The following is a 13,557-nucleotide window of genomic DNA, read 5'->3' as shown; positions in this document are numbered from 1 at the left end:
TTCCACTCAACACCATATTCTTGGCTGACTAACTAACCCACTATAAACTTGTAATCATACATGATCCCAAACATGCATCCCAGAGAGTCATGGACTTTGTAAAGGCAAACATCATGGACCAGCTAGACACTACACTCACTATGCTGTTAACATCATTGAAATGGTCCTCACAAACATGGGAGAACATTGCACCCCCCCTAGTGTAATGTCCTCATTGGTCAGATTAGACCATGAAACTGTCTCCTTTCAAATAAAAATAAAACCCAAGAATTTAGCTAACTCGAAATTTTTGGGAATTATTCTAAGGCAATCTTCCTATTAAGTGACATCCTGGCAAAATGTCAAGTCTCCCCCTCCCCCCAATCCCTGAGAACCCCATTGTTCACAGAAATCTGTATGGTCATGATAGTGGCTGCATAGAGACAGCTGTACCTACCTGAAATAAGCATAGGACAACCTCAAAATAAAAACAAAAAGGGGGGCGGAGCCTAATGCCTAACTGATAGCAGCAAGTTTTTGAGCTCCTTATATTTATACTAGAAATAACAGGAAAATCTTATTATTACTAAGTAATTTTTGATAAATCTTATATGTGAAACTATTAACAATAGAATTACCAACTTTGGAGAAGAAATTCTGAAATTTTCCTGTCAAAAAAACCTGAAGACTAACAAAGCTGTCTAGTAATGAGTAACTCTAAGAATTCTCACTCAGACTCTTCTCTGAAGAAAGAAATCCAACTGATATCAACTACTCTTCAAGACTTATCTCTGAAGATGGACAGGTTTACTGAAAACCTAGAAAACCTTAAAGATAGTTGCCAAAAACAAACTGAAGTCTTTAAGGAAATTCTGCAGCAGCAACAATTAAAAATAACTGACATTGAGTCATCTCTAAATGATATTGATGGAAGGCTAAAAGAAGAAGAGCTTCATAGTGAATTTCTATTACAACAGAATACTTGGCTAATAAATAAAATAGATGATATGGAGAATAGGGAAAGAAGAACAAACATAAGAATTTTTGGAGTCCCGGAGAAGACCGAGGGGGAAGACATTTCATTCTTGAATTCATGGCTACCTGAAATCTTAGGGCTGAAAGAAGGCTTGTCATATGGAATCGAAAGAGCACACAGAGCCATCGGAAAACCACTTTCTGCCTCAACTAAATCTTTTCCAAGATCTATAGTGGTTAAATTTCTGTCATTTATGGACAAAGAACTGATATTGAGAACTGCATGGAGGAAAAACCCAGTCATTTACAAGCTATCCCAAATAAGATTTGATAATGACTATTCACCAAGACTCTTGGAACTAAGAAAGAAAACATGGCCCTTAGTGAAATTCTTAAAACAAAACAAAATAAAGGCACAGCTTGCACATCCTGCCAAAATTAGAATTCAGCATAGTAATGACATGAGATCATTCAACACCAGTGAAGAAGCCACTTCCTTCATTAAAAACAACAATATAATCCTACTACCAGATGAAATGGACTGGTCAAATTCAACCTCCTTAAAGAGAACCTCGGGAAAAAACACTTGGACTGATGTGAGGAAAAAAACAAAAACTGATGTTAAGAACATTGATGAATCAATTTCTCTCAAAGCATTAACTAAGGTATGATTCTTATACATAGCCTTAATTTCATTACACTTCAGTCACATAATTAGTTTTCTCTTTATTTAGGAAGTATCATAATCTGTATGTTAACATATTAATATGGTAGTGATTTGATAGAATCTTCAGATGCTAGAGTTGTGTGTTTTTTTTTTGTTTGTTCCAGCTTTCTTTAGTTAAACTCTCACAAGAGTATTAGCATTTAAATGAAAGGCCACTATTATTATAAAGTTATTAACATATTGATTAATAGTTACTGTGCAGAATTTTATTAAATTAAATCCAATTCTTTATAGTCTGTCTAAAAAAAAGGGCATTCCTTGAATATTTCTTCAGGAATATGTGAGAGCGTTGTTTAGAGTAAGAAGGAAGGGAATGGTAAGAAAAAAAAAAAAGGCAGAAAATCGCCTTCTAGCGTTTCAACATTCTAATTGACAGTTGGAGACTATTATTGCTTCATAGTATACCCTCGAGCTTTCTAGTCAGTTTTTTTACCTCATATCTTCACTAACATAGCCCAGCATTCCATTAAAAGTTAAGAAACATGTCTATAAGCTGAGGCTTGTAGAACACTGCATTAGTTTTGCGAGTGGTGCGCTTCGCGCACTTTTGCAGAGTCTTTTTTGTCAGTTAGAACATTCAATGAAAATACTAACTGTGACCTGACTTCTTAGCCCCTTTATGTTTTAATCTGTTCTCCAGAAGCTGAGTAGTTCAAGAATTGAGTAGATTTTAGCAAAAGTACGAACAGGTAAATGTATAACATATAAAGAAAAAGTATGCTACACATGTTTAAAATAAAGGGAAAAAAAAAAAATATATATATATATATATATATATATATATATATATATATATAAATAAATAAAAAAGCCCATTTAGTTACTTTCTTCTTGTTGGGAAATACCAAAAGTGTGGCAGTGTAGTTAACTAATGCAAGCAAATACATAAATTCAGTTTTCAACTGCGCTATGTCTGTTAAAAGTGAGATAAAATCCCAACTAATCATTGTAGTGGAGCTGCCAGATTGTATCCATGATTTGTTACTGACTGTAGCTCAGGGTTTGATTTTGATAGCTCCCATTTTCTTACTGTGTGACTCTGAACTTCTTATTTAGACTGTGTTTGGGTCATCCATGTAAAAGGGCATTTTAGGTCAGGTAAGCTTACCCACTTATCAATTAAAAAATGCCTATAAATGCAGTACCTGACAGGAATGATACATGCATACTTCTGCATATTCCGCTTTTAGATGCCTACAAGCATCCGAATGCAGTAATGAACAGTTGGTAGTATATCACCTCTTTACCTGTTTTTTTTTGTCTCTCATATGGGTAATTTAATTTCCTTTACAGCTTAATAACCTAGAGCAAGCTAATTGATGAGCGTTTTATCAGTTTTGGCAGTTAGTGCTAATTTTAGCAATGACTAAATTTGCTTTGTTTGTAACCTATACTGCAAGTATTTAGTAAATAGTGTTAGTATCGTGAGCTGTATAATGGACTAGCATTAACCTGCAGTAATGTGGAACTGACTTTGTTATTTTGGTATTTTGGCGAAATTTCACTTACACGGACCTTAAAATTGAATTAGTAAAACACCAATAATATAAAATAAAGCTATAATCAAAACATCCTGCAATTGGGAAACATGTCTATTTACGTAACAATATTTGCTATGTGCATTCTCTGCAGTTATAAGTGCAGTGCTAACTTCTATGTATAAATTGTATTATTTTTGAAGATAAGCACAATCTGCTGTATTTACCCTTCACCTTAACAGTTAATGGGTACACCACTATGCCATAAATGCTCACTGTGATTCCCAATGATACAGTAACATCAACAGTTTTTTTTTTTCCCTTTTATGTTACAGATGGGGAAAAAACAGGAAAGGAAATATGGTAGGGTCAAATGTAATTTATGTGCACACTATACATTTTTTGGGAGACACTATGACACATCCATGAGCTGCTCTTATAAAGTTTTAGAGAAATGTTTACATAAACAGTACACTATGTATGTATTTGGGTCTCTCCTCATTTGTTGAACTTGTGTTTTGTTGGGTGTTAGTTGGTCGAGATTGACTTCTTGAAAGAATGAGATTTGGCTTTCATTTATTGGAAACAGTAACAGTGTTATGTATGGTGTGGGATGGTAATGTGCAAGTCTATAGTAATAACATACCTCCTCACACCATACCTGATAGAAGTGTTAGCAGAACTTATACTAGGTATAGTAATAAGCAGGATAAAGTCAACCACTACACAGCATTTTAGATTTAACGGCACTTCAGTAATGATCAGTAAATCTATGCTTGTCTCACTGCAAGGCAATATTGGAGTTGCTATATATAATTACTTTAGTCTTATACAAATTACTAGAGAATATTAGCAGCTTTAAAATAGTAGGTTTATTAGTGTTTAGTTATTTAACGGGTTTAGGGGTTGAGGTGCTTTTACCCTCAGCGTAGTGTTCTTGACTGTTTTGATATTGGATTGGACATGGGTTTGGTGAATGAGGTGAGACCCATGTATTCATGTATTTATGTATTCATGGATTCTTTGTGACATGCACATGTTATTTCAAATCATTAACTGTATTAAGATGTGTTACAACAAGTATTGAACAATCTTGAGTCCTGTTACTGAATATGCAACAACCCCAAGTCTGAAATGTTGTGTACTCCCATCACACTCCTAAGAAACTTCATAAATAATATAGTTAAATGATATAGGTACTCTTCACTAATTGCTGTAAGATTTAGTGATAAGAATTAAGAATATTCATTCACAATATTCACGCATCTTTTGATGGGCCACTTAATCTACTAATAAGGTTAATAAGGTCAGTAAATAGGCATCTTCCAGCAGTAACAAGGTACCAACCCTTTCAAGAGTACTCACACAAATTCTCAATTATATTGCACACATTTTTAGGTAACCCATTAAGTTTATTTAATATTTATGTGTGTTTATATGTGAAAATGTTTTGGTGTAGATATAGGAGTATATTTATACATATGTACATAGAGAGGCTATATAGAATTTACTTAGAATAGTAACTAAGGAAGAATTAAAAAAGAGGACTAGTCCTTCTAAGATAGTAATACTATCTGTCACACTAATAACCTGTTTTAAATGTGAAGTTCAACAAAATAAATGCAAATATAATCTAAATGTATATATTATTATGCATTTTATCTCTGTTAAGAGAAGGTCAACTGACATACTTCATGTAACATAACCACATTTATGGAGGGCAGATAAGCTGAAATATTTACTTCAGCTGTAATAGACATCTACTTAGAACATTCATTAAAAAAGTAACATTAACTCTAGTATAAGTACAAACTTCTAGTAAAAGATTAATTACTTTATTGAGTCGATTTATCAAGGAACATAGTACTAATGCATGATACACTCTTTCATCAAATATTAATATTTTAAGATATCTTCAGGATCCAATTAATGGAGCTCATCTTTGAATATCCTTTTCCATGCGATTGTCGACGTTGAGGGAAAATCTGTTTGATCTTATCAGATCAATCAGATTAGAAGTGCTGTGCACTTCATGTTTGTGGAACTATGTAGTAAAGTTATTTTTCAGTCAATTAAAGTATGTTGTTACAATATTTTTCACTTTTTATTTTTTTCAGTGGCCCAAACTGCAACATTTGTTAAACTATCAAAGAAACAGTTTTGTTCATTTCAGTGTTCTTCTTAGAGAAAAGAGGGGAAAATTAACATATATGTTTTCACAGGTCCTCATAAATATTAGTTCTTTACTAATGTATTCTTTTAAAATTATAATATAATATCCTATAGAAATGACAGACATAACATTGTTGTCTTTAAATGTTAATGGCTTAAATAATACTATAAAAAGATCAAATTTACTACGATATCTAAAATTACAGAGAGCGCAAGTTATATTTCTACAGGAATCCCACTTTAAAACTGATGACAACTTCACCTGGATACCTAATAACTACTTAATTCTCTCTCACTCCTCATATAAAAAAAAAAATAGGGGAGCTTTAATTTTATGGAAGAAAAGTGTAACTAACCCACAAATTATTTACAACTATGAGGATAAAGAAGGGTTACTTTCAATTGTAATAATAAAATTTCAGAATAGAATTTGGACACTGGTAAATGTGTATTGGATTCCTGGAATAGGACTATCTACAGTTAAAAAGCAGATAGAGCTAATTAATAGGGTATATAAAGGTATTCTAATAGTAGGAGGAGACTTTAACTGTATTCTAGATAGTTCTGAGACAACCAACAAGAGGAACCTACGTCTCTCTTCCACAGGTAAATACCTTAAGAAATGGACAGAAAACTTAAAATTAATTGATTCATTTAGTTTCAAAGAATCTAACTCATTATTATACTCACATAGTGATTATCGTTTTAATACTAAAACAAGAATAGATAAAATTTTTATATCCCCAGACTTAAATAGGAAGATAATAAAATTTTCTATCATCCCATGCCCACTCTCTGATCATAATGCCCTAATCCTTAAATTACAAATAGATTTTAAGACTAAATTTTGCCTCAAGAATACCAACTTACATCACTAAATTAAAACAATTTAAACCATGGCTAGACTCAGAAATTCAATATTTTTTAGAAATAAATTCTACTGATGATCTAAAGAATATAATAATATGGGACACTCTAAAGGCCTTCTTATATGGTAGGATCATATCTTGGTTTAAAAACAAAACAAAAGAATGGGAATCAGAATTGCACAGTATCCAAAAACAAATAACAGAAATTAATACAAATACTTCTGACATAAAGAATTCCCAGGTAATAAAAAAAAAAAAAAGAAATTGAAGATTTAAATAAAAAATATAATGAAATTTTAACTCATAAGACTAATTTGGCTTTGGAAAAACTAAAATTTAGTTCACTCTCAACATCTCCAGAACACTTACATAACTTAGCAATGAGAATAAAGAAACAAAATATAGAAAACAATATTACAAATATTATACATGAAGGAAAAGGTAATAAAAAAGTATCAGACATAAATGATATCCTAGAAGCTTTTAAATTTCATTATACTAATCATTTTGGAAACAATAAAGACAATACTATTTTAATAGAGTCAAAAATTATCAATCCTATAATAAATAGATTACCTGAAAAATTAAAAATTGATATTGAAAAACGCATTTCCCTCAAGGAAATAAATGACAAAATTAAGGAGAGTAAAAATAATAAAGCCCCAGGAATAGATGGAATAATAATGGAATTATACAAGATATTCCCAAATACTGCAATTTCTTTACTTCATATGTCTCTAAATGAAATTCAAGCTCAAAACATAATTCCACCTTCCTGGCGATATTCATTAATTACTCCAATAAAAAAGAACAAGGACCCCTCCCATTGTAGCTCTTATAGACCGATTTCTCTACTTAATAACGATTACAAATTGTTTATGTCTATATTAGTCAATAGAATTAAAAAATCCTTGACTCAAATCATAAATGAGGACCAAACAGGCTTCATCTATGGCAGACATGCTTATGACAATATACAAAGAATCCAAACCATTATTGAAATATTAAATAGAGATAATATAGAGGCTCTCATAATCACGCTAGATATAGAAAAAGCATTTGATTCAGTGAATTGGGACTACTTATTTAGAATTCTAGAACTTTTGAGTTTCCTCTAAATTTTATTAATATGATAAAGAATATATATAAAGATAATTTGGCCTATGTAAAATTAGGTCCATTTACATCAGAAGCTTTCAAAATAACTAAAGGCACTAAACAAGGTTGTCCTATGTCTCCCATTCTTTTTGCCTTATCAATAGAGCTATTTTCAATTACAATGCAGTGACTCAAAAATTGAAGGCTTAAGTATTCATAATAAATTTAACTCCAAGGTTATGTTGTTTGCCGATGATATACTACTAACTTTATCACCAAATAATGAATCTCTTCATGAACTAGAAATGCAAGTGGAAAATTTTTTCTAAATTCTGGCCTTTGTTTTAATAAATCTAAATCAAAACATATTTTATTTAACAGAAAGGGGACTTTCACTTGAGTAGATATCATATACTTGGAGAAAAAGTCTCTACTTTAGAATATCTAGGAATTATTATATCTGATAAAATAGATACTACTCTGACACTAAACTATAATAAAATTTTAAACTCAATAAGAACACGTCGGAACATTGGAATAAATTGATTCTAAAATTTGAGGACAGATTGCAGCTAATAAAAATGATTCTTCTACCACAAATAAATTATATAGCACTAGCAATACCTATAATTCCAAATAAAAAATTCTGAAAGAAATTAGCAAAAGCCTATTATGTTTTCTTTGGTATCCAAAAGGAATAGAATTGCTTTTTCTCATCACATTAGACCATGGGAATTAGGGGGAATTAATTTTCCAGATATAGAGACGTATATCAAAGCCTCCATTTTTAAACTAGTTTTAAACTGGGTAAATCCAAATTTCTCTTCTGCTTGGAAATCTCTGCATATGATTATTTTTTTAAATGAAAACAAAATAATAAATAATACATCACACTATATTCACAAAAATAGATTTTGGCATATATTATGCATTAATCTTCAAAATAGCATAACAAAACCTACTAATTTATCATATTTAAATAATATTTATAATTTATTCAGATCCTTTATAAACTCAAATCCTGACATAAAAGTATGGTTTGAACTGTTATTACCATTTAATACATCAAAGGAATTTAAAAAGAAAATTCATGATAACACTCTCATTAATTGGGAATCTAATAATCTCATATGTTGGGCCCAATGCATAAATAATCTTAAAACATTAACTAGTCAACAAGTTACAAATGAATTTAATATAATAAATGTAGACAGAGTAAGTCTCCAGAAAATTTTACTCTACACTAAAAATGTATGCAAAATTATTAATGATTCGTCCTTCAAGTCTAAGCCAAAACTTATAAACTATATTCAAGAACTGATTTATGATAACCATAACTGGCCAAATTCAACATCTAAACTATACAAGATTTTAATAGTCTACAAGGCTAAAATAGATCAAAGCACTTGGAATTTTATATCTAGAGGTTTATCAACAAATCTGTCAAACGATTGTAAAAATAATCTTCTATACTCCATTAAACTAACTTCTAATACACAAACATGGCGAATCTTCACTTGGAAATTTTTGCATAGAGCCTTTTATACTCCAAATAAAATAGCTAAATTCAACTCAAATCAAAATGTTATTTGTTGGAGATGCTCTTTAAGCTGTGAAGCGGATTGGTTTCATATATTTTATGATTGTATTAAAACGTTTTGGGAGAAAATTGGCAATTTTCTTCAAGCTATTTATAATGATACATTTGTTTTAACAAAGTCTTTATTTTTTTTGAATATAGATGAATTAGTAGTTATGTATAAAAGAGATCAATATCTTTTATGTACTATTCTGGCGGTTGCCAGAAAGTGTATCACAAGGAAATGGAAATCTGCAACTCCTCCGTGTTTTGAAGACTTTATATTTCTACTTAAGGAGACTGCACAAAAGGAGATAAAAGTCAAGGAAGAAAGAATGTTCCCCAGAAAATGGTCAGACAACCCCTGGAATAAAATACTTACACTCATAGAAGTAATGCAACTAGACACAATCTCCATCTTATGAGTTCAAAGAGATATAGACTTTTGTGGACTTTTTTTTTTTTTTTTTCTCTTCTTCTTCTCTGGATTTTTTATTAATTATTATTGTACGGTTTCTCCTTTGGGTCACTTGTAAATATTGTAAATAATGTTTTTGTTCCTTTTATTATTATTGAATTGTAATCTAATTTTACTGGTTTTTTATTTCTTCTCAAAAAACAAAATAAAAATTTGTTGAGTAAAAAAATAAAAAAAATAAAAACAAAAAAAACAAGCCAGCAGGGTAGAATCACAGCATGATTAGGTTGTATAATAAAAGGAAGGAAATAAAAATTAGGAAGTACAGTGCTCAGCAAGGTAAATACTCTCTCAATCTAAATAAGTAACTTGGGGAGCTAATCAAGTCTACCAAACCAAATTGGAGGTAAAAATATCCTCCTAACCAAGGACAATCACAAGGCATTCTTCAACCATGTCTGCAACCTCAAAGGTCATACACATCAATGTGCTGAACTGCCTGTAAATGGAGTCACCTATATTGAGCTGGAAGATGTGGCAAATCTACTGGCTGACAAGGGGAGCTCCAGTTATAACCCCCAGACACCCTTTAGGAAACATCCCCAACCATTACTCCCCAAACTATCACTAGGGAACAGATCCTCAATGCATTCTCCAAAACCAAGAATACTACTTTGATGGACCCCAATAACATCCCAGGATGCCACTGTAATAGCATAAGACATGACCTATCAAGACCACTCACATTTAATGTAATGTCCATGTGGGTTTTGTGCCAAGCAAATACAGGACTGCAGCTATCATCCCTGTGCACAAGAGAAGGCCATCTATGTACCAGGGTAGCTAAAGACCCATAAATCTGAATGTTTATCATTTCCATGGCTTTCCATATGGGACCAATGACATAGAAACATTCAGACACTGAATCCAACCCCTCCAACCCAGTTTGGTTTAGCCAAGGGTGGATCATGCCAACTCAACCTGGTATACTTTGAGAAGGTCACCAAACAGTGGATGAGGGCAAAATGATATATACTACCGACCTTGATCTGGCCAAAGCTTTTGACAATACCCCAAGTTGGGCATTGTAGAAAACTCATGAAATTAGATTTAAACTTCTATGTCACACTTCAAATTGCCAGCTGGTTTACAGATAGGACCCAAGAAGTTAAGATAGGAATATCTACCTTCACAGAGACTAGTCACTAGTGGAGTCCCCCAAAGCTCACTGCTAGGTCTGCTCCTTTTTGGAAACTATTACTTTGAAGTCAAGACCAATTTTAAGGGCCTCTGGCTGACAAAGGATTGCAAACTAGACATAGTCATAGAATCCTGCAAAGATATAAATATCCTGCAAGAAAGGCTGACAGAAACTAATAATTGGTGTGAGAGCTACAGTCTAAAACTCAATGTGGCAAAATGCATAATATTAACCATTGGGAAGATGGGTACCCCAGGAAAACACCACACTGATAATACACCCCTAAGATTAGACCCAGTGGCCAGTAATTTGGGAATGCATGCAGACAGTAACCTGGCCTTTGATTATCATATGTCTATGGTAGTAAGGAAATCATTCTATATTGAGCATCTTATAAGACTATGGCATCTAAGTCCAAGGATATCATTGTTCCCCTGTACTCTGCCGCATAAGATCAATCATTTAGTTCAATGGCACTCCTGTATGTGTCTGATCAAGTAAATGCAACAACTGGAACATCCAAAGTGGTTCCTCACAAAAAGAATACAAGACATAAACATGTCCTGTGCAGACTGTCTCACAGCCCTATTCCTCTATTTGGTCTCCTACAGATTGCTGAGAGGCAATTTATACCTGGCCTCCACAGCATACTTCAATTCTACTCTGATGGATCCGCACAACAAACAGCATCAGAATTACCCAAACTAGGTGAAGTAAACCTTGTCTACATCAGTAGGATATATTGAAGGGACAGGTATGTGTCTCTAAGAGACTATCCCTTCTCTGTAAGGGGCTTTCCATCTATGTGAGGCAGACTTCTTCCCTAACCCAATTCAAGTGTAAGTTGGAACAGTGGATGGGGAATCACAAAGGTATCACTGGTCTGGCACTCATGTCTCTAGTAGACATAAGCAGCCTGTAAATGCTTGACCACCCGTGCCCAAGTATATACCCCTTAAAATAACTCTAGAGTATACCAACACTTGTGAGATACATTTAGGAAGCATGTCCATGGTTAAAAAGGCCCCTCTGGCATTGTTAGTCTAGTAATTACCTACAAACCTATGGGCTTGTATCAGAGTCCAAAATATACCAGCTAGGTAGAATTGGTCTTATCCCTACACACTGCTCTGTAACCAGACTTCTCTAGAGTGCACCGTTTCTCATCTTGGAATAGGGGAAAGTTGATGTAGGAATAATCACAGCCTATCAGTTAAAAATTAAAAACAAGAATATTGCACCACTTGTCATCAGACAGAAGGACAAACATAATGCATTATATCAGCATTATATCAGCATGTTTCTAGCTTTCCAGATCATACTTTTGTTTTTATGGTTCTGCATGTTGCACAGATGAAAAAAAAGGGGGTGGTGGCACTGTCAATGACACAAAGTATGCAGAATTAAGATGGATTATGCAGTTGGCTGATAACAACCCACCTGGGTTAAATAGTTCTGTATCTTTAAAACCAGCCTTAAAGAAAAGGCAGGTCAAGTATAGAAAGTAATTGGTTGCTTTTAAAATTGTTTTAATATTTAAAGACTGTAATGGTTATGTGAAGTTTGCCTGATGAAGAGTTTTTTAACCTGAAAGCGCTTACATTTTATAATAAAAGATTTCGGCCAGTTTGGACTCTGTTTCATTTGTTTTTAGATCTGAACCTATCAGCTGAGTGCTGCATAGCTAGAGTTTGTGTCAGCAGCTCTACTGCTGAGGTATTTCAGCATTTATGTGAGGGCTAACTACCACATGGAGGGGCATATTGGGTGATTTCAATTACCCAAACATTAACTGGGGAGAACTACTCAAGTACTATCTCCCTTGCCCAACATTTCCTACAATTTACAAACTCAAACGCCCTGGATCAACTGGTCAACACTCCCACCAGAGGTGACAACAAATTGGACCTGGTCATCACTAACATGGGCGACCGGTGTTCCACACCAGAGGTTAACCCCTCGCTGGTTAGATCTGACCATAAACTAATCACTCTGGATATCCACATTCCACCCCCACCCCCTGTCAAAGAAACCACAGTGAAAAACTTTTCAAAAGCAAACTTCACATTACTTAAGACCGAGGTGGAAAGTTTCAAATCCCCGATGCTAAAGGATAACGCTGCCCAAGCTGCAAAATCCTTTACTAATGCACTCTACGGGCACCTACAAGAATGCATGGATTGTGCTATCCCAAGCAAAACCAAGACTCACTCCTTCAAGAAAAGGAAACCAGTCTGGTGGACCCCTGCCATAAACAAGTTATACAATAGGAGGAGGAAACTAGTACAGAAAAGAGTAAAATCCCAAGAAGGGAAGACATCCCTGATCAGTAACAGCAAGAAACTATGATCCCTCATAAAATCATCCAAGGCGAGCTTCAAAACAAAAATTGCCAAGGACTCCAAAGATAACCACAAGGCATTCTTTAGCTATGTCAAGAATCTAGCTGGCAATTCTCAGATCTGCTCAGAGTTAGTGCAGAATGGCACAAAATACACTGAACTGACTGATATCGCCAACATCCTGGCAGACAGGTTCAGTGCAAACTTCACCCCCCTCTCACCCCCAAAAGGGCCCATAACCATACCAGAAGAATGTAGTGCCCCTGAAATCACAGACACTCAGGTTAAAACAGCCCTCTCCAAAGCCAAAAACACAACATCAATGGGACCGGACGGTGTCCCTGGCTGCACCCTACATGAGCTTAAAGATGAACTAACCCCTGTTCAAACTCAGCCTCTCCACAGGTTATGTGCCCATAGAGTGGCGCACAGCAATAGTTAATCTGCTCCAGAAAGGTGGAGCCACAACAGACCCCGGGAACTATTGGCCTATAAGCCTGACTAGCTTGGTCTGCAAGGCTATGGAGCGCATCATAATGGATCTCATTAACAGAGACATTGGGAACCTCCAAAAATTGGACCCTACTCAGTTCGGCTTTGTTAAGGGCAGATCATGCCTCCTAAACCTGGTGGACTTCTTTGAGACAGTTACCAAGGCTATAGACAAGGGAAAGGTAGTCCACACAGCCTACCTAGACCTCGCAAAGGCCTTCAACACC

At 34.2% G+C, this 13,557-nt stretch overlaps 1 protein-coding gene across 1 annotated transcript in view; it reads left to right on the top strand.

Annotated features, from left to right (window-relative positions):
- Positions 1 to 686: 686 nt before the first annotated feature.
- LOC122805961 (renin-like) overlaps positions 687 to 13,557 on the top strand; it is a 109,244-nt gene continuing 96,373 nt past the window's right edge. The window contains exon 1 of the mRNA XM_044076202.1: positions 687 to 936. Coding sequence (XP_043932137.1) covers positions 687 to 936 — 250 coding nt within the window. The remainder of the gene's footprint in view (positions 937 to 13,557) is intronic.

The sequence above is a fragment of the Protopterus annectens genome, chromosome 7.part0 (assembly GCF_019279795.1).
Source record: "Protopterus annectens isolate FY-2018-M chromosome 7.part0, PAN1.0, whole genome shotgun sequence".
Lineage (NCBI taxonomy): Eukaryota > Metazoa > Chordata > Ceratodontiformes > Protopteridae > Protopterus > Protopterus annectens.
This window is presented reverse-complemented; position numbering and strand designations above follow the sequence as displayed.